The sequence below is a fragment of the Abrus precatorius genome, unplaced genomic scaffold, assembly GCF_003935025.1.
Source record: "Abrus precatorius isolate BTA unplaced genomic scaffold, Abrus_2018 Scaffold2, whole genome shotgun sequence".
In the NCBI taxonomy this organism is placed as follows: domain Eukaryota; kingdom Viridiplantae; phylum Streptophyta; class Magnoliopsida; order Fabales; family Fabaceae; genus Abrus; species Abrus precatorius.
This window is the reverse complement of record NW_020874362.1, coordinates 38,209,702-38,236,605: the sequence shown is the minus strand read 5'-3', so window position 1 is coordinate 38,236,605 and position 26,904 is coordinate 38,209,702. Positions and strand designations below refer to the sequence as shown.

At 32.1% G+C, this 26,904-nt stretch overlaps 2 protein-coding genes and 1 pseudogene across 8 annotated transcripts; 1 reads left to right on the top strand and 2 right to left on the bottom strand.

Moving 5' to 3' along the window:
• Positions 1–3,171: 3,171 nt before the first annotated feature.
• On the bottom strand, positions 3,172–15,446 carry LOC113860177 (elongation factor 1-alpha). 7 transcript variants are annotated; one of them, XM_027492850.1, is made up of 14 exons: positions 15,305–15,315; positions 15,137–15,214; positions 14,959–15,059; positions 14,486–14,644; positions 12,229–12,447; positions 11,905–11,982; positions 10,283–10,510; positions 10,011–10,186; positions 9,816–9,926; positions 9,236–9,723; positions 8,199–8,367; positions 7,436–7,675; positions 7,212–7,346; positions 3,172–7,102 (listed from the first exon to the last, which is right to left on the bottom strand). In XM_027492850.1, the coding sequence occupies exons 3-14, from the start codon at positions 15,050–15,052 to the stop codon at positions 6,971–6,973; spliced, it is 2,229 nt and encodes a 742-aa protein (XP_027348651.1). In that variant the 5' UTR covers positions 15,053–15,059; positions 15,137–15,214; positions 15,305–15,315; the 3' UTR covers positions 3,172–6,970. The 7 variants fall into 7 exon arrangements, with proteins under 7 accessions (XP_027348651.1, XP_027348655.1, XP_027348649.1 ...); XM_027492854.1 differs by adding an exon at positions 12,747–13,031 and having other exon boundaries at positions 10,011–10,510; positions 11,905–12,447; positions 15,137–15,207; positions 15,303–15,446; XM_027492848.1 differs by having other exon boundaries at positions 10,011–10,510; positions 15,137–15,207; positions 15,303–15,446.
• Positions 3,826–5,269, bottom strand: LOC113860006 (xyloglucan endotransglucosylase/hydrolase 2-like). Its single transcript, XM_027492641.1, has 4 exons — positions 4,988–5,269; positions 4,543–4,736; positions 4,032–4,231; positions 3,826–3,989 (listed from the first exon to the last, which is right to left on the bottom strand). The coding sequence occupies exons 1-4, from the start codon at positions 5,267–5,269 to the stop codon at positions 3,826–3,828; spliced, it is 840 nt and encodes a 279-aa protein (XP_027348442.1).
• Positions 15,447–20,612: 5,166 nt separating the features above from the next.
• Positions 20,613–26,070, top strand: LOC113860005 (annotated as a pseudogene).
• The last annotated feature ends 834 nt before the right edge of the window (positions 26,071–26,904 follow it).

Sequence of the window (26,904 nt, the reverse complement as noted above, 5' to 3'; positions counted from 1 at the left end):
CTTTTTAAATTATTTTATAAATTTATTAATTTATATATGTAATAATTATGAAATTACTATACCAATTTGTTTTAATATTTTTCTTATAGTAAGTATTTCTACTTAAATTACATCTACAAAAGAAGTAGTAATTTGTTGCAAGTATTGTTGAATCTATGTATAAACATGTATTTATATTTTTTAATAAAGTAAAGATTACTCTAACTAATAATTTATAATTTGAATCATGTTATGACCTATGGTGATATATTTTATGTTTGAGATAAGTTATTTATTTATTATGCGTTGAACAGAAATAACATAAATAAATAAATCAAAATTTATATTATAATTTGATTCAAAACAAATCGAACTTTATTTTTGTGAACAGATCAAGCAATTTTTACTTTTTTGGTCATGAAACAATTTTTTAATTAAAAAGGATTAACTTGATGGACACAAAAGATGGACATGGCCATTTGCTTTAGAACACCGTAACTGGACCCAAAGTTGTTTCTTTTTAAACCCAAGAAAACACAAAGGATGGGCACAGCACAAAGGGTGCGGCTTTTCATTTTCAAACTAAAAACAGTACCTCGGAATACGCAAAAACGAACAGTTTATCTCTCTCTCTGTAATATAAAGCATTCTCTGCTTTCTTCAGTGAATGCTCGCTCCTCCCATGGCATCTTCCATAGCCAACTCCTCAACATCTGGTTTTTGCTTCAAAGGTATACCCTTTCTACCCTTCTCTCTCTTATCCATTTTCTATTCTCATAGGGTTTTAGTTTTTACACTTAAAAATACTCATTTTTCTCTTTTATCCGTTTGGTTTTTATTTTTATATAATACAATAAAGCTTCTTCTTTGGTTCTGAGCTTCTTATGTCTCTTCCATTGGTTTATTACCAGCATTTGTGATGTAGCCCTGCATTCCATTTTCCTGTGGGTATCTTCTTCTTGTTATTCTTGTTCATAAAGTATGCAGCTCTGTGTCCAAGGATTTGATTTAGTTTATTGCTAATATCTTTGTTACTTCAATGTTTGTGATGTAAGAAGTTTACATATATGATCTTTGGAAAGAGATTGACGGCTGTTCTTTATCTTTGCTACTTAATGGCGGGAGGTGGTGAACAAAAATTTGAATCTATGATGTTGTGCTTAATTAATGTTGTGTGCAGTTCCCATCCTTTGTGGGTTAACTATATGTGTCGATTCAGTTATTATGTTGCTTTCATGAGAGTTGCTGTGAATATTGATGGAAGATTTGACTATGCTGTGTACTTTGAATATGCCATCAACTGCTTTGTTTATCTCTCAAGAATATATAGACCAATAATTTTCTATATTTGGGTGATGGTTCTCACACTTCAGAGTTTTAGAGGATGTATTGGTGGAAATGTTTCTTTCTTAGAGATTTTCCCTTGCCTTTGCATTATTTATCTGTTAAAAGCTTTAATTTTGAGATTCGCCTTTGTATTGGGCTCTTGGTGATAGGTATCATGTTCTTTCAACAACCTTGTGTACCGCATACTGTATTCAACTTAAAGAAAGTCCTGTGATTAGTGTGAAAAGTGATGTGTAATTATATGAGCACGTACTTTTACCTGTACTGCATTTGTGGTGGTCATTTTCTCTCTTGCAATCTGAATGATAGAAAACTAGTATGCTGGAATAACCTCTGGTTTTCACTTCATTCTTTTCAGCTTTCTGCCAATCTAGAGATGATAATTTTGACCTCAGATTCATTTTCACTTTTTTCTACTAGTAAATATTTCTTTCATTTTCTTACTCATTTCTCTAATCATCATAGACTTTTTCTTGATAAACCAATTTGGAAGTCCAAAGCCTTTGAAGTCAAGTCTTTTGTCTAGAAGGCAGTATTGAATAGGATTAATGCAAATGACTTGTTGCTAGTTAGTAAGCCTTGTACTACCCTTTCACCTTATATGTGTCATGCGCAGCATGACATAATGCAGTGCAAAGGGCCACCTGCATAAAGTACTATGTTTGCATAGTGGAAAACAGGGTGGTTACTGCAGCAAAGAAAGCAGCTGCAATGAAAGGAAGGAGCTCCTCTGTTTTGTGACTGGATGGACAAAATGTGTGCTTGCTGGCAGCCATGACTTTTGTCCAGATGCATACTAGTGGTCACTATTCAATCCATTATGGGATGATATTAGGGCACTCTACCCCACAATAGTGAAATGCTTGGCCACAGCCATTCGGAAGGGTGAGGGCTGTGCCACGATACTATAGCAGCCGCCCAGGCTCTAGTGACTGCTTTCAGAAACAATTGGACACTTCTTTTTGCATTGTGAAACAGTTACCACCCTATAGGACAAATTGTTCAAGATCCTTGAATAGTTTTTGGACTGCCTATTCCCCTCAACATAATTTAGGATAGGATTCTGTTTATAAGCTCTTTCCTTTTCTGTGTTCTTCTTTTGCTTTATATTAATTTTTTTCTATAAAAATATTTTTGTAATTTTTTTCTTTTCTCTGACATTACTGTTTTGGTGTCCTCACCATTTTGCTTCATCTCTAAAAACTTTTGTCCTAACTACTTCTCATGAATTTTAGGTTTGGAAAAATCTGTGGTGCCTGGTGCAAGGATTCGATCCTCTTGCATAGCACATGAAGTATTTATTGTCGCTTGAAGGTATTGGAGTTATGGATTAATATACCTAAAGTTTGGAGTAGGGAGGGAATGAAGCCATTGGTCCTAGTAGTTTAATTTATATGTAAAATATTGAATTTTTTGTATATTATTGATGTAGTCTGGATCTATCATTTGTTGTACATTGTTATAGACAAGCAGCAGCAGCAATCTTTGGTCCTCATCACTTACAAGAGGTGCAACAAATAGGATTGGAATTTATTATGTATTAATTAGTTGTTTTCAGTTATAGTTGTGTCAGTTATAAGTTTGAATTAGTATTACAGTGTATGCTATTAGTAAGGAGACAGATCCTAAGCAGTTATTTTATTTTTTATGTAAGTTTGAATATTTAAAGGATTGAGAAAATGAAGAAGGCAGTCAGTTTTCTTCGCAAAAATTAAGTGCATAAGATCAAAGGGTTCTCTCTAATGAGCCCTTAAACATTTTTCACAACAGGTAAACAAGGAAGGAAATCCAGAAAATTAGTTTTAACAACAAACTTAGACAATTCTTCAACAAATAGACCCATTACTAGATCTTAAGTGGGGCCTGTAACAAACATAAATTTGCTATAAATAGTGACCGTTTGAACTTTTCTTACTTTACATGCGTTTTGGTTTCCTGTTTTTTTTTTTTTATTAATTTAAATGCTTCCAGAATTACAAAAATAGCACCATGGTTGGTTTGCTAAGTAGCACAATTGAGGAATATTTTTCATATCTTGGTAGTTTTCTTGGCCCATTTATGGAGTTTGAGCATTGCATTGCTATATCGCTTCTCTTTTAAAACGCTAGAAATATTTCATTTAATAAAAGTAATAAATCTCATGTTTGGAATTGGGTTGATTTGTTCATAAGTGTGGAACATTTTTGCAAAAGTAGATTTAAAGTGTCTTGTAAATCAAATCGCATGCTTAGAACACCTTTAAAATTAAGAGATCGCTTTGCTTGACGATTTTACATTCTCACCTTCAATTAGAATAGGTTAATAATAATAACTATTAAGCCTCATTCCACTTCAATTAAAACAGGTTAAATAAGTAAATAAATAAAGATAAAATTATCAGTTCAAGCAAGTTAAATTGACCTCACTGAAATTCAACCATATTAGAGTGGATTTCCAACTACACAAATAGAAAATAATAAATCAAATTAATTTTACATTTTTACTAATCCCAAACTCAATTCAAGAGAATCTAGAGCGCCTGCATTCACGAGGTCGTCCCTGGGGAAATCGCTTGTAATCTTTGCAGTAGTTATAAATCATGTAATACTTTTGCACCCATCTAAGACTCCTTCCATCATTAGCATCCAAATCTTGAGGTTGCCAAGTATTATCAATCCTGGAAGCTGAATTTGAAGGACAAGAGGATGAACCTTTGGACCAAACACAGGCTTTAGCATCAAAGTTGTTGAAGTAAGCTTTGAAAGGAGCAAAAGACCAACTGGTTTTGACCAGCCCTCCTCTTGTTGCCCACTGCTCTGCACACCATAGACTGGAATATAGCCTCATGGGCTGGCTGCTAGCAAATGGAACTCCCCTGGCTTCATAGTTGTTGAAGACTCTAATAGGGATGTTATCTACCATGAAACTAGCCAAAATATTGAAACATATAGCATCAATGAAGTAGTTATAAATTACAAATGGAACGCAGAGAGTTCCATGATTTGTTTTTAACTAAGGATAATACTAATGTCAATCTTAAGGGCTGATTCTAGGTGTATACAAGAGGTAACTTTTAAAGTGTTATTGGAAAAAAGTGTTTATTACACTTTTAATATTTTTTTTTTTATGTTAATAGATACTTTTTTTAATAATGTTTAAAATCAATCTTAAAGACTAATGTTAACTAAACCGTTGTATTAAAATGAAAATAGAATATTAATTGACAATGTTTCATACATGATGCGTTGAGGGTTCCATACAATAGTATAGGTGTGGAAACTTTTGGTAGGGTCGAACCAAAGATAGAACTGTTGTTCTCTATTCCCTACGCCTTGGGTGTAAATATTGGTATGGACCATGTAGGGCTCTCCACTGAGGTTTCCCAAGAACTCAAAATCTATCTCATCATGATTTGGACCTTCAGAAGATAACTGCACCATGACGCAAATTAAAGCACCATAAAAGTTATAAAATACGACCAATTCTTATGCCTAATCCAATCAACAATTGATCATGCCTTATCACTCTTTAAAATATAAAATATTTGTGACATAAGATCTGTGTAGTTATTTAATGTTGGTTAGTTTAGTGTGTACAAAAATTGATCATACGATATATATGAACGGTATCAATTGTAAAAACAATTAAGTTAAACATGAGACATAAAGAGAGGCTTTCTCACATAATATGCAGTGACTGTGCCAGCAGAGTTACCAGAGACAAGCTTAAGCTGCATGTCTATTCTACCAAATAGATATTGTTCCTTGGACCGAAAGCCAGAGCCAGAGGACTGGTCAAGAGAAAGAACGAGAAAGTTGCTTCTTAGTATTTTTACACTACCATGTTCACCCCAAGTGATGTCAATATCTTTATAGAAATTACCCTCACCAATGACTCCAATGAGACTCATCAAGAGAGAAGCCAGCAACAAAGCTGAAATTCCAGCATAGGTTCGGATTGTCATATTTGCTTAAATATCTTATGCTTTAGTGTGAAAAGATTGAAGTCTCTCTAATAATGTTGGGGTCTTGATGTTGGTAATGGAGTTTATATAAGTGCGAGAGCCCATGATCTTTTAGTGTACTAGAACTTTTCATGCACCGATTAAAGCATTGGAAGGAAATAAGCTGGCAATTAGATATTTTGAGTTGATAATTAAGTGGGTTCCCGGGAAGGTCACATATGGTGTGGTATGGATATTTCAAAGAGCTATCTCTGTTATGCCATTGCTTATTTTAGTAGATTCAATACCTTTGAGTAATTGGTTAGTTATTACACCGTTTGTTAATGCGTGTATAGTAACTGTCTTGGGTACACATAACTAATCAGAGAATGTCCAAAAACGTTGCCTGATTTGAGGATATATCATTTCACATCATCATAATCAATCGAATGAAGGGTGCAATTGCACGATACATGCTTAACTGGCCTTGTTATGGCCTTATGGGTTGTCTTTTCTTCAAAAGCAATTTTAGATTTTTAGGTATATATAAAGGAGGAAACTACACATGGATTGTGAACTTGGCAAAGCAACTCGAAGTTCAAGGTTACACGTAAGGACTTGGACGTAATTTACTCCAGATGCATACAAGTCAAGTATTCTTTGTTTCATCATTATCCAAGACTGGACTAGTAAGAAGTAAGACAAAATAAAAATAAAAGAATGCTTATACCACACGCTTTCTAACACAAGCAATCAGTCCTAATTTTCCTTTGCTCTCACCCTCTTAGGCCCTGTAAATAAGCTGCTCGAAAGCTGAAATAGATATGTTTCAAAGTTTGAGTTATAAAAGGAAAAGGAAAGAGCAATAAAATTTCCATTTCTAATAATTTTTTTAATTTGATAATTATTAAAAATGAAAAAACATAATAGATTTGTATAAAATTAATGACAACCACTTGTTTATTTTTATACATACTATAATTCACTTAAAAATTTAAAAATATTTCTTTTCCTTTTACCTATAGAATTTCACTCATAAACATACCTTAAGGCAGTAGGTAGTAGGTCTACAGGTGCATCCAAAGCCAACAAAAAACATTATTTGGTCCAATTCGACGTCAATCTCGGATCCACTTACCAATTTTATCTCACACCACATTAATTAACCAAGATAGTCAGTTGGTTGACCAAAAAAAAAAAAACAAAACAAAATAGACCACACTCGTGACCAAAAACAAAAAACCAAGAGACCATAGTAAGGACCCAAAAAGAAAGAGACTGCAGTAGAAAAGAAAATGCCTTTCCCAAGGACAATACCAGGAGTTTTTCATGGACCAAAATTTGAACAAGACAACAGATATGTAGATCAATCTATACTGAAGAATAGGCTAAAAAATAAAAACAATCGCATCCGACGCATACAAACATTTCCGTCTCTTCATCCGACTAGATTGCTGTGGTACATTCGTCCAGATCTATTGAAAAGGAATCTCTCGTATGATACATATATGGTGAAAAATATGCAAAAAATCTTCACCATTCTTACATAATTCACATACTGACCCGTGAACCTCAACCCGAGTCGCATAGGTGCCCGTTGTCTGCCGGCGTAACTTAATCTATAGTAGGATGGCAAACAAAGATGTTTACTAAAACAGCATACATGGTATGTTGTGAACCTCTCCTTGTCATCATTTATTCTTGTTTGATGAATATCATAAATTAACCTTGTTCTTCAATTACTCTCGTCACAAGTCCAACAGCGATTGTTCTTCCCAATGATCTCAGGGACACCCTTCCAAGAGCTTTACAACTAGAGAACTCTACCACACAGACCGGCTCAAGTAAAATCACCTAAAAATCAGACAAAACAAAAGTCATTCTCTGTTGAGTCCCTGGCATTACAAACGAACAGAAATTAGTGAAGATCGTCGAAATAGCAAGTTTTGCAGTTTTCATTCACCTCTATTACTGCACTTTGCTTTGCAGTGAGACAACGAGGCGATTTTTTGGTCACCTTACCAGTCTTGGGATCAAGTACTGATAATATTCTTGAAACTTTTGCAGGTTCCTTAGCATGGTGTATATGAAACTCTAACTACACATACAGAAGATGAAAATTGAAATTTCCCCAATCAAAAAGACTGGAAAATAAAGTACGAGGAATGTCATTTGCGTGGTACACACCTGAGCGCCCACCAATATGGGACTTGCACCATCCAGGACTAGCACTTTCAACTCCAAATGCTTAGCAACTACAACAGGAAAGTCAGGATGGCATAGTACACCTCCTGCCATTACATGACTTCCATCAACACCTTGCAGTGTTACAGCTACATTATCTCCAGCTCTTGCAACGGTGCATGAATTAGAGTCACGCTCCAAAGAGCGTACTGTTCCCACAACAGCTGAAGGCATAACTAAGACCTACAATTTATAAATCATACAGCTATAGGAAATTAGTTTCATGTCATGTCATGTCACGTAAAGAAGAGCACACAAAATTGCAAATCAAAGTTTGTGACCTTTTTGAGACATTATTATCTTAATTTTCATGCTAGACAAATTTCCTGAATAAAATTTCTTGGTAACATCCCTTGCTGGCTCAGCATATTCTGTTAGAATATGCTGGGGGGGGGGGGGGGAAATGGCAGTTTGTAAAGAACTATATAAAACAAGTTCATCAAGTAAACATCTGTTTCTTTAAAAAAATGTTTAATAAGTTTTTTGTCCTTATATTTTCACTGAGTCCTTTTTTCTAATCTTTCAATTTACCAATGAAATATAACAAAACACAGGGAATAAAAAATTTAACGGAAAATTATTAATACCTAAGTAATTCAGTTAGTTTCAGATCAGTAAAAAACACTTCTAATTAGGAGAGTTCTAAATATAAATCTATAATTTGATTTTTTTCATTAACATCCATAACACTCCCCATTTGGTATACCTTTGATCCACTTCGAAGAGCTCCTGCTTCCAGCTTACCACAAGCAGACACCTGTCCAAGTGTAGTTGATTTGATGACATCACATATTGGCATTAGTAGTGGTTTTGAGAATTCTCTGGTAGGAGGTTGGAGAGAGTCAATTGCATCTAACAGATAAGGTCCACTACACCTGTTTCACAATGAACAACAACCATTAATTTTTAGCAGTATAAATTGCATACAATTCAAAACCAAAAGGAAAGTGTCTTCTTAATAATTTAATACCAAATACAAACCTAGATTACCAGTATATATAAAACCTATTATGTTATAGCAAAAATGATGCCAGGCTATCAGTGTTCTTTATTTAATATTAACTAGAGCAGTACCCATGCAACAGTATGGGTTCCATCCCAATCGCACAGTTTCATTTCAAAAGTATCCATCTTTCTCATCAATAATTACTATAATAACACCACTGAGGCAGGAAAAATTTCAGCAAATATCAACATGTGTCCATCTACCAGGAGTTTTATTAATAATATAGATAACACCAAGATATTACTTTCAACCAAAAAGATTACATGGCAAGACACATCAAACATCAAAATCTCAGACTCGGAGAGTAATACTTAATTACTTCTAATAATTGTTTCTGTCATAAGATATTGAACATGCAAATAACAGACAATAGAATACCTTAGCATGATAATTTCCATTATCTGGGTGAAAAATAAAATGGAAATCGTGTAGCACATTTTTAAGTTGAAGGACCAAAGTGCACTTGAGCCTAAATAAGGGGTTAAATTGAAGTGTCCAAATTAATATTGGGTAGTACAAAATTGAGAAGCAACAGTAGACTAATAAAGCAATATGGCCCAAGCCTATTTCTACTCAATTGAGACTATAAAGAAGCATTAACATTCTTATGAAGTAATATTTAAACCAAACGTCAGATAAAAATATTCCCAAGAAACATAATTCTCAAGAAACATAATTCCCAAAAAGAGATTATATGTATACTATCAAACGCCCCCCTTGTGTAATCAAAGACATACCAGCTTTTGAAATGAGCATCAGAAGGGGATGCCACCAAATTTTGATTTTCCATGGCACTCATGGGAATCCATGACAGAGAAGAATCTTTGAACCCACATGAGCGAAGAAAAACTCCTAGCTGCTGCCTTATAAAATCAAATCGATCTTTGGAGTATGCCACAGCATCCATCTTATTTACTGCAACTATAACCTGGTCAACACCAAAGCTTCTGATTAATTGTGCATGCTCCCTTGTTTGACCTTTGCTGCCATCCATACCAGCTTCAAATGAACCAAGTGAGGCATCTATAACAAGAATTGCAGCATCAGCTTGTGTTGCCCCAGAAATCATGTTTGGGACAAAATCTTTATGGCCAGGGGAGTCTAGCACAACAACATGATATTTCTTAGTGTCAAAATATGCAACAGCCACTGTCATAGTTATTCCCCGTTCCCTTTCTTCAGAACTTTCATCAAGTGCCCAAGCATAAGCAAAGGATCCCTTGCCCTAATTAACAAAAAAAAATAGAAGCAGAAATTGGCACGAGTTCAGAAGTATCAAGCTTTAAAAGTACAAAAAAGATGACCACACAAAATTACCTGTAATTTGGCCTCCTTTTCATATTTGTGCATCTCTTTCTGGGAAATCCGTCCCAGTAGGTGTAGTAACCTGCCAGATAGAGTTGATTTTCCAGAATCAACATGGCCAACCTACAATTGATAAACAAAAAACTGAGACCTCAATTCCTAGAAATATTTTCCTGCAGCATACAAAAGAACACGCCATTGGCATACAATTGCAAGATTCAGCTGAGTCAATGTATCTTCAGCTTGTTGAGGGAGCATCCATTTTTCTAGCTTATATGAAACTTGTGAACGATGTCCCTTAGCATTAGTATTTTCTGAAGTTCCAGATCTCACATCGAGAACCATGTTGTCGATACTGCTTGAAGAACTTTCAGGTTTTCCATCTTTGATAGAAGAGGGACTAACCGTATCACTTTTTTTGCTTGATTGAATATCAATTGTACCATTTTTAGAAGAATTTATCTTATTAATATTGTGACCTTTGTCCTTTGGCAAAGATTCTGGCAAGCTCTTTGAAGTTTTACCCCTTGTCTGCAGATCAATTGCTACATTTTTGGAAAGCATGTTCTCAGCCGAACTATCCTGCCTGCTCTTTCGCATTAAGGATGATAAGTTGTCTAAACTTTCAACATTTGACTGTACAGGAAGTTCATTCTTCTCTCTGATGTTTGAGGAAAGCTGAGAAGTTTTAGTGTTCATAACTTTGTCTGAAAGAATTACAGAAATAAGATAGATTAATATTTATTTACAAGGAATTAGAATATGAAGATATTAGATATAGAAAAACTATTCAGTTTTCCTCTCTTTTTTTCATTTTTTGGTGAGAGCTACAGTGGTAACAATACAGGTTGAAGACAGATGGAAAAAAATTGTTTACGAACAGGCATAACAAATTTTGAAACTGGCAAGGTTTTTTTTCTTTTTCATTACCCAGCTCAAGTATTTACTTCCAACAAACAAGCTGTGAGAAATGAGATGAGAAGAATTCTGATTTTTCCCCTTATTCGCAAACTGATAATCATAATATACAGTATAACATAAAAGATTACAATAGAAAAGCTACAAAACTAAATCAGGCCTAAATCTTTGAAACAATCTAAATGAATCCCTCCACCTAAATCCCTTTATTTTAGGGATGTCAATCTGATTCTTCTAATCTATTTACACCTAATTTACACTAAAGAACTCCCACTTAAGCTGAGAAATATGTCTTCCATGCCCACCTTGGATATAATATCATGAAAGGTCAAACTGTTCAGCAGCTCTGTTAAATCATCAGCTAATTGATGTTCTGATGCAACACAGGACATATACACCAATCTTTCCTCCAATTTTTCTTTAACAAAATGCCTATCAGTTTCAATATACTTTGTCCTATCATTAAGCATTCAATTATAAGCAATATGAATTGTCACAATACAGCATCACAGAACCTTCCATTTTGACTCTCAAATTATCTAGAATAATTTTCAGTCAGTTTACACGATCTTTGAACAGTATCCCTGAATTCAGATTCCGCTCATATTTTACCACCACATTTTGCTTGTTTCTCAACATTACCATATTATTATCTTCAAAGAAGGTACAAGATCCCATAGTCGATCTTCTACCAACTAGGGAGCCTGCATAGTCAATGTCAGTATAGGCATCTAGTGCAAGAAGAGTATTAGTCTTTTTGAACAAACTTCCTTTCCCCTGTAGATATCTTCAATTGCGTGGACTTCCAAAATCAATGAAAGCTTTCTGCCATTCAGACTTAAAACAACCTCCAGGAAGTAGAAGAAATCTTTGCAATGGTGCAGAGACACAACTTGAATAGGAAATGTGTTGAACAGCTAAAGCCTAATTTATTCCCTAATATTGGTCATTTGGCACCAGATTTTGAGACTTAGAGCCCAAAAAGTTAGAAGAAGTGTCTGAAAGACTTGGAATTTGCATTTGTTTTGAATAATATTTCACTTTCTATGAAGAAATGAAGAAAAAAATTGGAAGGTTTTGAAAAATATTGGAGAAGTAAACCACAAAGAAATGATATGCAAGAGTTTTCAGTTTCAAAATAATGTTTACTAGAGGCAAATTAGATTTGTTGAGGGTGCGATACCTTTCGAACCCATTTTGGATGAATGCAGGCCAGTATAAACCACATCATCAGGGGATGGAACATCAAACTTGAAAGGATCTGTATAGAAAGAAAAACATGGTTTTATATCTATTATTTAGAAAAGAATAAATACGTAATATGCTCTCATGTGCAAGAATTTGCAACTTGCAAGAACTAAATCTTGGCATAACATTAAACATACTCTGATCTTCAACTAAAAAGATCTTTTGTTCTAATCACTGTTGCATAACACTCAAATGTCAAGTTTAGAAGAAACTATTCTAACTCTTCACATGCACATCCTGAATCAAAACTTGTGAAGACCTATGGTTAGATGGGGATGGCTTTGAGTACTAAAAGTCTTGTGAATTTCATGAAATTCTCCTCGGACATTCTCAAGCTTGTCGAAGTTACTGCCATCTGTCTGAAAACCATCACCCTGCTTTGGAAATAATACAACCTCTTTGGAAGTCTGTGGTGGCAATGATTGAAAAAGAGACCTGGCCAACTTGGATGCTCCAGGACTGTTGCTTGTGTCTTCAACTGCACCAAAGACATTGTTTAATAGGTTATAGGTATGTCATGGCCACTGTTGTAAACCTAGCACTATGCAGCCAGATACAAGTTCTCATATTCTTTGACAACACCCCCCCCCCCTCCTTTATCAGATATTGCAAAAAGATTAAATTCCTTGATCTTTATACTGTTCTGGTTTTCATCCATTGAGGACTCTTTATCCCCCTCTTATGTCTTTTCCTAGTAAATTATTTATTGTTAAACCTTTAAAAAATTAAATTGGTAAATTACAGAACAACAACCAGAAATACTAAGGAATCCCATACCTAAACTTCTGAAAAATACAGAGTGTATTCATAATAGATGGGAATGGCTACTTGGATTGGCAAAATTAAACAGGTATCTGCTCTGGCACTTCCTTTCAGTGGATCCTCAGCACGTGGATCACTTATTTTAATGAAAAATAAAGTGTAAAGATAATTTGCAAACTTTGCACCCTTTGGATCTAAACTGGACCTCATGCAGATCTGTTTCCCCTTTTAGTAAAGGAAACCTCCCAAACATGTGATAAATTCACAAGTCGAATGAAAAATTCAATCCTAAAAATGCACCTGTAGAGTATGGTGCTAAAATTAGGGGGGGAAAAGGAAACTAATATACAGAGAAAGCATTAATTCTTTTAACTACTACAGATTTTGTAACTAATAGGGAAACCCTTAATATTCATGGCAGAAACCTTAAATCACCCCCTAGAACACATCAATTCTACTGTTGTCATCACTTCAAAGTTCCATCCCTTGTTCTCAGCTTTCAGTTAAACTGAACAAATTAAATACAAATAATAGCAAAAATATTATTTATTGTAGGCATGACGTTGACAATAGAATTATATATGCAGTTTTGGTTCACCTACATCTCTTTGCATTTAGAAATTCTCTGCTGCATTTAAGCATTAACATAACAAACCCTGTTTCTATGTTCCCTAAAGCAGAAGTAATAACCATATTTACATCATCTTTCTCAATAAGCAATGAAACTAAAATAACTTTTTTCATGATTACAAGTTTGCAATCACCTCCTATATGACTCTAACAAATGAATTATATCATAAAATCAAGTCAGCATTCAGTTAATTTTGGGTAGATTTTCTTCTTTCAGCCTTGTTTGAAAGTTTAGATCTCTATTATTCATCTCTTAAATTTTATTGCAATTTCTTTATCCTCATTCAGTTTTTTTTTTTTTCAAAAAAAAAAAATTTGAGTATCTGGATGGTGTAAAATGATCAGGTTTCAGGCAGAGTCAAATTCCGTCTATGTTGTTAAAACAACAATAATTAATACAGGAGCCAAGACCAATTGCTATTATAGGGAAATCTAAGATAGAAATGACTGGGTCTAGCTCAATACCAAATGCTAACTCAAGAGAAGAGAATTGCCCAAGTCTTGTATGAAGTATGCTAACCATATTCCTAGTTTCCGTGGGATTGCCCTTAACACATACACAAGATTGGATATCTAAAATGTGATGTTTGTAGGGCTAGACATTGTGGTTGGCCCAACATTAATACTGAATTGGTTCTACTGCCATTGCCATATTAAGAGTAATTTGGCCATATTCCTAGTCAATGTGGGACATTTGAATGCAGTTTGGTGTTTCTTCCTACAATAGCCATCTCAACTGAACTAGCACTTGGATCCACCCAAGAGTGCTCCATGAATTTGCTTGGCTGTCAAAGTAATAAACAAACCAGAATTTCAGATAAGCTTTTGATCTCAGCTTATCTTCCTAGGATGGAGGATAGAAATAAAATGTCACAGATTTATATAATTTCACATATCAACTCATTTTTTATATTAGTAGAGCTAAACGAATTTATAGACTTTATACTCCAAGTCCTATCCCATCTCCAGAACAGAATGGCAAAAGAATTTTATGTACCATATCAACCAAGACTATCATAGCCACGAATGGAATAGGTCAGAGAGATTAATCTAGACCATGTAAGTCATAGAAAACAAAAATTAAGCAAAAACCACAGCTAATTATTATTCGCTGACGGGATTACCTATTTTGTTACTGTTGGAAGTTCCAGTGTTAAGCATGGAACGACGTAAAACACCACAAATATCGCACATAGTCATACTCTCATCATTGTCATAAGTGCAAATGGGGCATTGCCAAACCCCGGGCTTAATGGTCTCTTGTTTTGTATCCTGTCCTCCAGCTACAGCAGAGAAAAAGTTATGAGGTTTGTACAATTAAAGTAAAAAAAAAATAAACTTAGAAAATTGCAACTTCCCCAGATACCAACATAGATAAATAATTGCTTAATCCGTATCATTCTTCTATTTAGGTTATACATAAGTTCTTTCATATAACGCATTACTGGTCAAAAACAATAATGAACATTCAATAATTCAAAGTGTCTTCAACGAGCATAAAAATTAACACGGATGAAAACAACAACACACAATCGAAGCAAATCTTCGTGCATCAGCATGACGAAGAAAAACAAAAAGCTAAAACTAACTAACTAACCATAGTCTTCTGCGTCAACATCATAATCATAGTCGTCATAGTCATCATAGTCATCGTCGTAGTAATCGAGTCCATAGTTTACTTTACGAGGCATGGTCACACTGAGCCCGAAAACGATACAGCAGATAAATCAGAAAAGAAAATGAAACAGAGTTGGCAACAAAACAAAAATTCGTACATGTCCTTCAAAACGCGTTTGGCACAATCGGTTAACCGTTCCAGAGATCCATTAGAGATATAGGTGAAGCACTGTGCAGAGGAGAAAACAATAGAATGAATGGAATTAAGTGAAAGAATGTAAATGAATTTATATTCAAATGAAAAATGAATTCGTATATACAAACCCTCAATGGGAGTGAAGAAGGAAGAGAGAGAGAGAGAGAGAATGGAGTAAAGAGGTGTGTGTGGATCGGAGCGAGCGCGCAAGGGATCGATTGGCTTTCCCTACGTGAATGTTCCCCTCACTCCCTCTCTCTATTCCAACTTCTTTCTTTTCTTTTGCCTTAATTAATTTAATTAATAATTTAATACATTTTTATCAATAGTTTTAATATTAAATATTTTGTAATTCATCAAATATATTAATTTGTTATTCATACTCATTATTTTAAATATATATTATTATATTTTATTAAGATTTAATTTTTAACACATTAAAAATTTAGAATATAATGCGTTAATTTTTTTAGTTAATTTTTTTGAAAATGTTGAACTACTCTTCATGAGTTAGTTTATGATTCTCGCATAATAAGTCATATTATTTAATTTTATAATATTTTTATTTAAAATTAATATTTATAAAAAAGTCTTATATTATTTTGCTAGTTGTTGTTAGTGCAACATATTTATATATTTTTAAATTTTAATTGATGGAAGATAATAAAATAATTTCATGTAAATAATTTAAAATTAATAAATGTTTGAGATTAGATAATTCAGTATATGTGAAAGTATGAAGTGGAGAAGGGAAAAGCTGAGGACGAGGGAATATAAGTCGTAGGTTGGGAGTTCGGGGAGTGAAAAAAATTTGAGTTTCACGCACTTCTAAACTTTTATACAAATATAAAAGATGTGTCTAAATACTTATTTTTGTAAATAATATTTTAAAATAATAAAATATCATAAAATTAAAAAATTTGATATGTCAATTGGAGTGTTAAGTTAGTTTTTCATTAACCAGTTTAGTATTTAATGGAAAAATATATATAATAAAATTAAATGTTAACTAATAATTTTATAAAAACTTATTGTGTTATATTTATATGAATCAATCATATATTTAAGTCTTAAAATAATAACATAAAATATCAATAAAAATAATAATAAGTTATAAAAAAAATAAAAAAATAAAAAGATATTCTTTTAGTCAATTTTATACTGGGTTAAATAGTAAAATAATTTTATATAAACAAATTTTAAAAATTGCATTAACATGATTTAAAAAAAAATCAATAAGTTTATTTTATAACTTTATATTTATTATATAATAAGATAGACTAAACTTCATGTAATTTTTAGTATTTTTTTAATTTATTGAAATAAGTTTAAAATGTTTTATATTTTTTTTTAAGTGATGCTCAATAAATTAAGTAAAAAATTATAATCGTTATTTAAAAAATAACATTTAAATTTTGATTAATTATATAATATATCACATATGTACATGTTGAATTATAGTTTTAACTTTTTTTTTTCAGTCAATGATTGTAGTCTTCTATTTTAGAAGATTGAATTATACAATTGATTACTTGAGTATTAAAGATGTCTTAAGTTGTTGATATTTAATGTCTTTGAAAGTTAAGTTGCGTGTTATGCGGTGTTTGATGATTTCAAAATAGTAATATTTTTATAAAATTAATCTAACATGTGAAATTTTTATTAGAGTAAATGCATGAATAATTAGATATCATACTTGAGTCCAATTATTTCTTTCTTATACACAAATATTGTTAATTGAAGTGAATTTACTAGTAATGTGTATTGATGAGTCATTGACTCATATAGAAAATAAAAAAAATTTGGCATATTTTATTGAATTAAAATTACAAGTTAATGAAATTAATTAGAAATTTTAATGGAATGTTGTAATTGTTGGCAAATTGATGAATCATTCATATATTGATTTTTGGCATTTGAATTTTGAAGGGATTAGAAGAAAAATGACAAATGGAATTAAATAGAAGAATTGAACAACTGCATGACACATTTGTGCGGACATGAACTTTTGATTATGAAGACACGATGTTGACAGAGCATATAAAAGTAAACTTTTCTATTAAAGAAATTTTATTTTTTTTTTAATCTTTTGTTACAACTTTTAGTACATTTCGGAGGCACATAATTTTAGGTTTTTGTACGGTAGGAATGGTAGCTAGGGCAAATTTCTTACTTTTTTTCTAGTGGATTCTTGTAGGAACTTGGGTTACATTCCCTTTTTCCTTGATTTTTGTAATGAAAGAGTAATTTTTCTCATTTCACTATCTGCTGTAAGCTCTTTTTGTGAACATGATTTATTTTTCTGCAATATATTTCAGTTTCAGATTATTTACTTTCATTATGTCTAACTAAATATCTTGGGGTTGAGTAAAGATGAACTTATTCTTTTACACTTGTAACGAACTAAGCATTGAATATAACTCAATATACAAGCTTTAATTTAACATTTTGATTCTGAACTTAATGCTTCTCTATTTTACGTAAATGGGTTAATGAAAAAAAGCTAAAGGCTGGAAAGTTGTGGACTTTCTTGGACTGAGATCAATTTGCTTGTTATAAATTATCTATGAATATAAATTTATGATGATATAGTCAAATGGGTTTAAATTTTAATGCTGAACGTTTTTTATTTTATATAAAGAATTAGGAAGCTAAATTCATTTTAGAACTAATTAACCAAGAAATTTTGATTGGGTACTTTAGAAAATTTGACCATTAGATGAAGCTGTATTTTGAGTTATACATATATTTTTATGCAAAAGGAAAAGGATAAGGGATTCTGAACTCACCCTACTTTTTAATTATTTTTAAACCCACTTCCAATAATTAAAACATTTACATTATGCAATTATTTTGGTTATTGTTCCATGTTTTAGTTTCTTAGTTTCTGCTCATTTATAAATTGCAATCTAGCACTCTTAATTAAACTCTTACAATTCTGCATATATTTAATTTTTGTTCTGTTTATACTTTATTTTTGATAATCCAACTAGTGTCATTCTTGTGATTTGTTACTTAACATTAATCCCTGTAAACGGATAAATCTATTTTGTTATTTCAACGATTTAGTGCACTTGTCAAAAAGTTATAATGTATATGACATTATAATTAGTAGGTATAGATGTGCATTTAGGGCCCATTTAGTAGTTAGGATAAAGGTGGAAAAAATAAAATACATGTTGTATTTGTTCATAATCAAGTATTTGTTTAGTCATATGGATATAATTAATTTATCTTGTTACTTATATTATCCTGTTAGACTAGTATAATTGCTATAACGAGAATATGACTAAGTTATAAAAGGAATGAAATGATAACAATTGTTTTTCTCCAAAATACCCTTTATTTAGTAAATATAGCTCAATGGGTAATTTTGTCATTATTTACATATTTATGTCATATATTTTTTTTAATCAATTTTATATCAAACATTTAGTATGATACAAATTTATCATCTTCTTGTCTAATCCTATCTTGACCATTGAATAAGTTTTCATACAATATGCATGACATGTTCAATAAAGTTATTGCCATGTATGTTAAGTAATGAAATAGTGTAAATGAGACATTCGGGTCTTTTTAAGTTATAGTCAAATCTAAAATGGATTTGAAAGATGATTTGGACGAGGTGAGCAAGTGATTAGTGATCACCATAGTTTATGGCTATAATTAGGGATAAAAATAGGTTATGCTAGTGGTTTTGCATTAATAGACCTAACCTATTTAATAATTTTAAAGCCGAAACTTGACCTATTACTTGTCATAAGTTTTTTATTAAATATAGCCTTACCTTTCAAAAGCTTGATTTGGTTTATTAGCCTGTTTAATGACGTTATTCATATTGACACATTAAATAAGTCATTAAGTTTCTTATAAATAAACTATTAAACCATCTAAATAAATATGTCTTTTAAAAGTCACAATATCTAAATAATCTATTAAAAAAATGGTTCAACACCTTGAATATGTATAATAAACATATTTCTATTTATTACTTTTGAAACGCATATTTAATTTAAATAAGTAAATCACTACATATACAAAAAAATATAATAAAATGAACATCAATTTATAAATCATTAAACAAATCTAGTAGCATAAAGTTTTATACATTAAATTAACACACAATAAATAAGTTTTAGACCTAAAATTAACAAATGCAACGAACAAAAATCTAAAATGTACAAATAACAATATTTTTTCATACAAAATATGCAAAAAACTCCATCAAGTAGAGCTTTCTCTTTTAAAGGGTATGTAGTAGAGACATATTTCAATTCTAAGGAAAATGATTAGGATTTTTAATTTAAGATTTTATTATTTTAAAATTTAATCGATTTAATATATTATAATTTTTATATAAAATTATTTATTTAATATATTACTATAAATTTAATAAATTTTAAATAGGTCATTCTAATAATCCTAATAAGTTTTTTTTTAAGCTCAAACATGATTTATTTAATTCATCAAGTTTTTTAAAAAGTTTAAATTAAGCCTATTAATTAAATAGGTTAGGTCAGATTAAGTTTTAAAAAAGTTAGGCTGTAGACCCTGTTAAATGGTCTGTCCTATTTTCATCCCTAACTATAATTAATGATAAAATTAATAAAATTAAATAGAATAAAAATAATATAATAGTGTTATTGAAGATTAAGCACTCAAATTTAGATTAAGAATAAAAGAATTTTAAATAAAAAACATTACTAATAATAAATTAACATTTATAAAAGAAATTAAAGTATTATTAATAAATAAAATTATTTTTATTTTAAACTTAAAAGAAGGGCTTTAGAAGCGTTATCTTTAGGTTTGCACGAAATGATTTATATATTTTTTGACTTTTAAATTAATAATTTGACAATAAAAAATATAATATAAATAAAAATGTCAATTTAATATCTATTTCACCAAATGAATGATTTAATAAGGTTAATAGTTACATTATTCGATGATAAAAACACAGTATTAAAGTATATTATCTCAAACAACATTAGCAGAGCAACCGATAGTATTACATGTATTTTATTACACATAATGAATTATATATTACACGATTAAAATTGAAATCAGAAAAAGTTACAATTTTTATTATTAAACAAGATAAAGAAACATACATCTGAATATATACAGTATAACATCTAAATATTTATAGTCTTTTTAATCATAACCTTACTAAAACTATTTAAAATACGCAAGGTCAAATTTTATAAAAAAAACACCATACTAAGAAAATAATCTACAAAAAATAGTTATAACAAATTAATAAAAATTAATTTTTTAGCATATATATATATATATATATATTTTTTTTTTTCATATACTGGCGGAAAACAAGCTCTCCCGCCTAATTTTTTTGCGAGTTCGTGTATATATGAAATGTAGTGTAGACTCGAATCTCCAATCCTGAAAGAGAGAGAGAGAGGAAAAAAAAAAGGATGGGAATTCAGGGTCTTTTGCCGCTATTGAAATCGATAATGGTTCCATTCCACATCAAAGACTTGAAGGGTTCTTCTGTAGCGGTAGACACCTATTCTTGGCTCCACAAAGGTGCTTTGTCTTGCAGCACTGAACTCTGCAAAGGGATACCCACTACCAGGTCACCTCCTTTTCCTATTTTCCGAAACCATTGCTTTCTTGGGTTTTTTTTTTTTTTTTTGAGATTTTTTATTCGCTTGTAAAAGTTCGATTTTTATGTTTTTCCCTATTATTGAATTTATGGGGCACAACTACAAGCCAGGTGTGCTGTTTTAAATGAGATTGGTTTATATGTTGTTGTGTTATAGGCACATTGAGTATTGCATGCACAGAGTAAATTTGCTGCGCCACTTTGGTGTTAAGCCTATTCTAGTATTTGATGGAGGTCTTCTACCTATGAAGAGTGAACAAGAGAACAAGCGTTCCAGGTGCTCTTCATGTCTTCACTTTGCAACATTGTAATTTGTTTTTCCTATTTTTTAGGTGTTTTCTAATGTGATATATGAATGACGGAATACTCTCAGTGATTTAGTAATGGAATTGACTCGTTGATCAATAATTTAATGTTTTTCTGAACTAAGATACCGTAAGACCAGTCTTTGTTCATTCCCCATTATTAAGTGTTAAAGGATAGGAATTGGGAAGGGATAAGGGGTTATGAGCTTTATTCAGGATCACCTACAAGTAGTACTTTGATTTCTGGAAAGGCTTGGGAACCTTAAAGTCTCACTGTCCTTGTTGTTGCAATTTTGCCAATGGAACAACTATTTTCTATGCTATAAGTGCAGGGTTAGAAGGGATAATTTTGCACGTGCAGTTGAACATGAGTCCGATGGAAATTCTGCCGCTGCCTATGAGTGCTATCAGAAAGCGGTTGATATTTCACCTCTCGTTGCCAGTGAACTAATTCAGGTACAAAGGAGTCAATGTGTCAGAGTTGGTCTGGTTTTTGTGAAGTGTGTGGATATGTGTTTCATTTGGACATATTCAATACAATGATCACGTTACATCTTCTCCTAAATGTTGAACATTCTTTTCTTGCGGAAGGTATTGAAGCAGGAGAATGTGCATTATATTGTTGCTCCTTATGAGGCAGACGCCCAGATGACATTCCTGGCAATTAGCGGACAGGTTGATGCAGTTATAACTGAAGACTCTGATCTTATACCATTTGGTTGCCCAAGAGTGAGTCGACCAGGCTTAAATTAACATATAAATGTTTCATGTTATCTGTATTACTAGTGCATATTTCTTCCTACTTGAATATACTCACTGGTGTTTTCTACATTGTTTCTTCTTTGAAATTTTAGATTATCTTTAAAATGGACAAGTTTGGTCAAGGTGTTCAGTTTCAGTATTCCATGCTACAAAAGAATAAGGAGCTTAGTTTTGATGGGTTCACCCGACAAATGCTTCTTGAAATGTGTATTTTGAGTGGCTGTGACTATCTTCAGTCCTTGCCAGGTATGGGTCTCAAAAGGGCCCATGCAAGTATTAAGAGATTTAGAAGTTATGACAAGGTAAGTGTGGCTGATACACTTAACAAGCAGGACTGTCCAGGACCATAAAAAATAACAAGCATTTTTATTTAGTTGTTCATTTTCCCTGTTTAAACCCTCTTGGGCAGTCAGGCTCACATCATCTATACAAATAACCAGCATGCTTTAGTGGATTTTTATCCTTTAAATCTTGTAGGTAAGTTCTGTAGGAAATTGTAATTCTAATAATGTCTATTGCAATGTATCAGGTTCTTAAGCACTTGAGATATAGTGGTGTCTCTATGCCTCCCTTTTATGAAGAGTCATTCAAGAAAGCTATACTTACTTTCCAATATCAACGGGTTTATGATCCAACAAATGAAAATATTGTCCATTTGTCTAATATACCTGATGATATTGGTGACGAGTTGGACTTTTTAGGCCCATATCCTACATTTTTAATGTTTCTTACCCTTTTATAGCAATATAGCTGCTCTGTTTTGTTCAATTATCCGAGATCTTACTTGAAATCATACCTTAACCTGGGATACACCCATGCCAAAAGATTTAGCACAAGGAATAGCAAAAGGTGATCTTGATCCAATTACCAAAATGCCATTTGAGGTACATCATCAATATCATTATCCGTAGAAAACTTTTGTGTGTGTCTGTATGCTTGGTAAATCAATGAATAATTCATTTCTAGTTTACTGAAATCTCTTTTCTTATTTTTCATACATGTGTTAGTCAAATAATTTGAATTATTTCATTTGTTCACTCAGCATATTGGTTTTTCTTGCTTTGATGAGATGCATGTTTTGATGCTTAAGAAGTCATAAACTTGAGGAAATATGAATAGATTGTAACTGTTTTAAAATAGAAAGTTAAGGATTAGATGAGGATGTATGCTCTCCCAAATATTTATAGCCTTCTTTTTTAAAGGGTACTGTTGGTTAAAGTCTATTTTTTTTAAATGGCAGGGAGAGGATTCTTCAGTCAGATTGGAAATTACAGGAACTAATCAATTCAAAACTCCTTATTCTGAAAGTGGGAAGAAAAAGATTGATTTGCCTGTGCAGAAGAATCTCTTGACCAAGTATTTTTGTATCCTATGAAGCATTCTTCTTGGACTGATTTTAGTCAGTTTAACATGTTTTTAAATGGGAGGAGTGCAGGGCTACATTCTATGGTTCACTGTTGCCTGATTCTGTTGATGCTTTAGTTACCAATTTTCTAAAAATTTAGTTACGAGATTATTTAACATTCAAAACTATCAAGTTTAATTAATAAATTATGGTGGCATTTAATCTCAAATGTTTCATTATGATGTACTGCCACTTGCGGCTAGCTGCCTTTCTTATATTTCACTTTGAAATAATTTTTCCTTAGTTATGAAAGGTTTTGCGTCACTTGAAGCAAAAAGGAAATTTAGAGCACCTCGGGTATCACCTCGGATGTCACCTACTACTGGTAATCAAAGTACATTGGATTCCTCTTCTGTTAGTTCCCTGGAACATGAGACTTTAGAAACTGTTGCTTGTGAAACAAAGAACTCTGCTGCGTCTGTAGTTGACTTCAAGAATTGGGACTGTGGCCCTCCTCCAAATAGCTATGTAAGTTGCCTAAATAGTGAACTGTAATAGTGAAAATTCTGCTTATTGTTAGTAGTTAATCTCTTGTGCAATTATTTTAACATATTCTTTCTTTCTTTAGATTGAATACAATTTTGCCACAAAATTTTCTGAGCTTACTGAGTCTCCATGTCATGGTAAGTTATATCTTGCTGATTTGCTTTGGATGGGAAACTGTAATCCATTATGCCTTTACATGTGTTAGTGGATGTTCATTTCATTGTTTGCATGAATGAAGAGTCTATGGTGGACAAGAAGAAAAGTCCTGAACATACAAAACTGCAACAGCCCAGGCAGCCAATTCACAAACCTTGTCTGGTGTTGCATAAGGAGCATGAGCAAACAAATGTCCAAGATAAAGTTGAAGGAGAAGCCAGGGAGGCAACAAGAAAGGTAATTGTAAGGAGTGCTTATTTTCAGCACAAGCAAGTAGAAAAGAATGCTTGTGATAAGAAACATGATCACCTGTCCTCTGGCATTGCCATTGACAAGAGAAAAAATGCCATATCTGATAGTGATTTATGTAACAACCATTTGAAGACTAAAGACTTGAAAAGGAAGATCTCTCCTAATGATGATATTCAAAATGTAGGAATTTTTCACTCTAAACATTTGGTTTTCTTTAGCACTTTTTGCTCTTACTCATGCACTGATGGTTTAAATTTCTCTAGGAAAATTTGTGGCCTAGGCAAATGCACCCTGCTTCGCCTCCTCATAATAATGGTATTTATCACTTTGAAGAGATATTAATGGGTTTTACCTTCACAATTAAAAGTTATTTGTTAGCTATTACTATTTCACCTTCACAAGAAAAATAGCTATTGTTGATTGTCTTGCTATTCTGCTAATTCTGTTCTTTGCTTTTATTGTCATTTTACTTGCTGTCCAAAGTGCTGTTTGCTATTGTTGTTATTATTGCACTATCATCTTTTATGATTGAGGCTTTGCAACTCCAGTAGAAGCTTTTATATATACTTGTTGACTGGTTCATTTATAAATTTCATTTTCATTGCAATGACTTTTATTGATAATGCAAAACTCAGAATCTAATTGTATGTAATCTTCAAAGAATAAATTAATAATTTAACATTGACTGTTTGTGTTTTAGTAGAATAAAGTACAGGCTTATGGTATTGTCTGGGCTGGAGAAGTAAGATGGATAGTTTATTAGTATTAACTATTAACCCTTATGGAAAAGTAGGAAATGAAGTTCATGGAAAATCATGCTTCTCATGGGAAGGGGAAAAATAATGGAAGGACAGTCAATACTGAAGAAAAGGAGATTATCTAATCACCAAAGGGCTCAGCCATAAGAAAGATATTTGTTAAAAATCACATAGAATGAATATATATATATATATATAACATCTACTCTTCAATGGGGGTAACATGGATTCAATTCTGAGTTTCCTGTTCCTTTTCTGTTTTATTCTGGCTGAGATCTGTCATGAAATTGACTTCAGCTGCTCCTTAAAGTATAAGTTGGTTTGTAATACCTAGAAGGAAGTATTTTGTGTTAACGGAAGACCAGCATGGTTTAAATTAATGTGTATACTTGTTTTGACATTTGGTGCTATGTAGCTGTTCATTCAAATTTATAGTTAAACTTATGTGCTGGAAATATTAGTGAGAATAAGAGGGGATAGTTCTGGCCATCTTTTAATCGCAGGCTAATGAAGTTACCTAAACATTGCTTCTATTTGAGAATGGTTATATAATATTATAAACCTTTAATCCTGCATTTAGCAACACCACAATCTTGGGTACATTTACGCATGGCATGACAAATAGTTTAATTAAAATAGATGATAAAATGTGACCATGGAGGAAATTTCCAATTGTTTAAATAATTTAATATGCATATGCATTGCTTTTGAAATAATTGTGAAAGAAAGTATCTGTTTGAAGTTCCTCTGAATTCTTGTTTCTTGAATTTAGGTGATCACAGTGCTGATGGGCCATTTTCGCAGAACAACGCTGAAGAAAATTTTGGTACAAACATTTCCCATTTGGGCCATTATTCAGAAATAGCTGAGAAGTCTATGGAAAAATTTGTCTCTGTGATATCATCCTTTAGATTCACTTCTGGGTCTCGTGTCAGTGGCCTTCGTGCTCCTTTGAAAGATGTTAGAAACACTAGTAATAATAGGTAATGTATTTCTGCATAACTGGAATTCATTGTCCCTTGGACTTGCGTATGAACATCATGATGTGTGACCATACTTTATAACTGCTTTATCATTATTCATAGGCCAAAAACTGTGGACTTCACACAGTATGCATATGTGCCAAAAACAAACAAAGACTAGCAGAATAGCTCCTGGGAATTAATTCAAGCTGTTTAAGTGGAACTTTTCTTGATTGAGGTTTATGTCATCCTTTGAACACCATTCTGCCCTAGCCAGGACCTGCACCAAGTTTTTCATTGTGCAGATGTATTCTTGATCCATCCATTTTCTGTGGAATTGGTCTAGTTTTCTTCATTTAATACCACCTAGGAAGTTTTGATTAGGTGGCCATCCTTCTAAGTAGATGTATATCACTGAATAAGCGCGTATGTCCCCATGTTTTGTATTTTCATTTATTGATATCAATTGAATTGAAGAATAGAAACGTTAATTTTCTGTTTGTCACTGTGTCATACTCCTTCAGGCTTTTTAAGGCCACAAGGTATTTATCTGGTTTTTTTGTCATCTACAAATCATGCAACATGCTGTTTAACTATTCATTGGTGCTTTCCTTCTTTTAATAGGGTGGAAGGTTGAGATTACAGGTTATTGTGATTGATGCTCATTGTGTTTACACCAGTCTAGAGACTAGACAAACTGATTCAATCCAACAAAAATTACAAATATCAAACTGAAAAACTGAACAATGATATTTTTTTTGGATTGGATAAGATTCCAGATTTAATTTTGAAAACCTATCGGATTCAGTTTAAACCAAATATGTGCATGTATAAAATTTATTGTGGTATGCCAATAACATTTATTTAATGAGTTTGACATATCACCATATAATAAACAATTATGAAACTATAATGTCAATTTATTTTTTCTGTTGTATTCCTTAAGTTATATTTTATTTCAACATATTTATATGGTTATTAATTTTGAATTAATTTAAATTTTGTTGGTGCCTCT

Coding starts and splice junctions, on each gene's coding strand:
- LOC113860006 (XM_027492641.1), bottom strand. CDS start 5,269: ATGACAATCCGAACCTATGCTGGAATTTCAGCTTTGTTGCTGGCTTCT. Junction 4,737..4,987: donor GCACAGTCACTGCATATTAT/GTGAGAAAGCCT, acceptor GTCATGGTGCAG/TTATCTTCTGAAGGTCCAAA. Junction 3,990..4,031: donor CAACTTTGATGCTAAAGCCT/GTGTTTGGTCCA, acceptor CTTCAAATTCAG/CTTCCAGGATTGATAATACT.
- LOC113860177 (XM_027492848.1), bottom strand. CDS start 15,052: ATGCCTCGTAAAGTAAACTATGGACTCGATTACTACGACGATGACTAT. Junction 14,645..14,958: donor TGTTGACGCAGAAGACTATG/GTTAGTTAGTTA, acceptor TCTCTGCTGTAG/CTGGAGGACAGGATACAAAA. Junction 10,511..11,904: donor ATCCAAAATGGGTTCGAAAG/GTATCGCACCCT, acceptor TAATTCTTTCAG/ACAAAGTTATGAACACTAAA.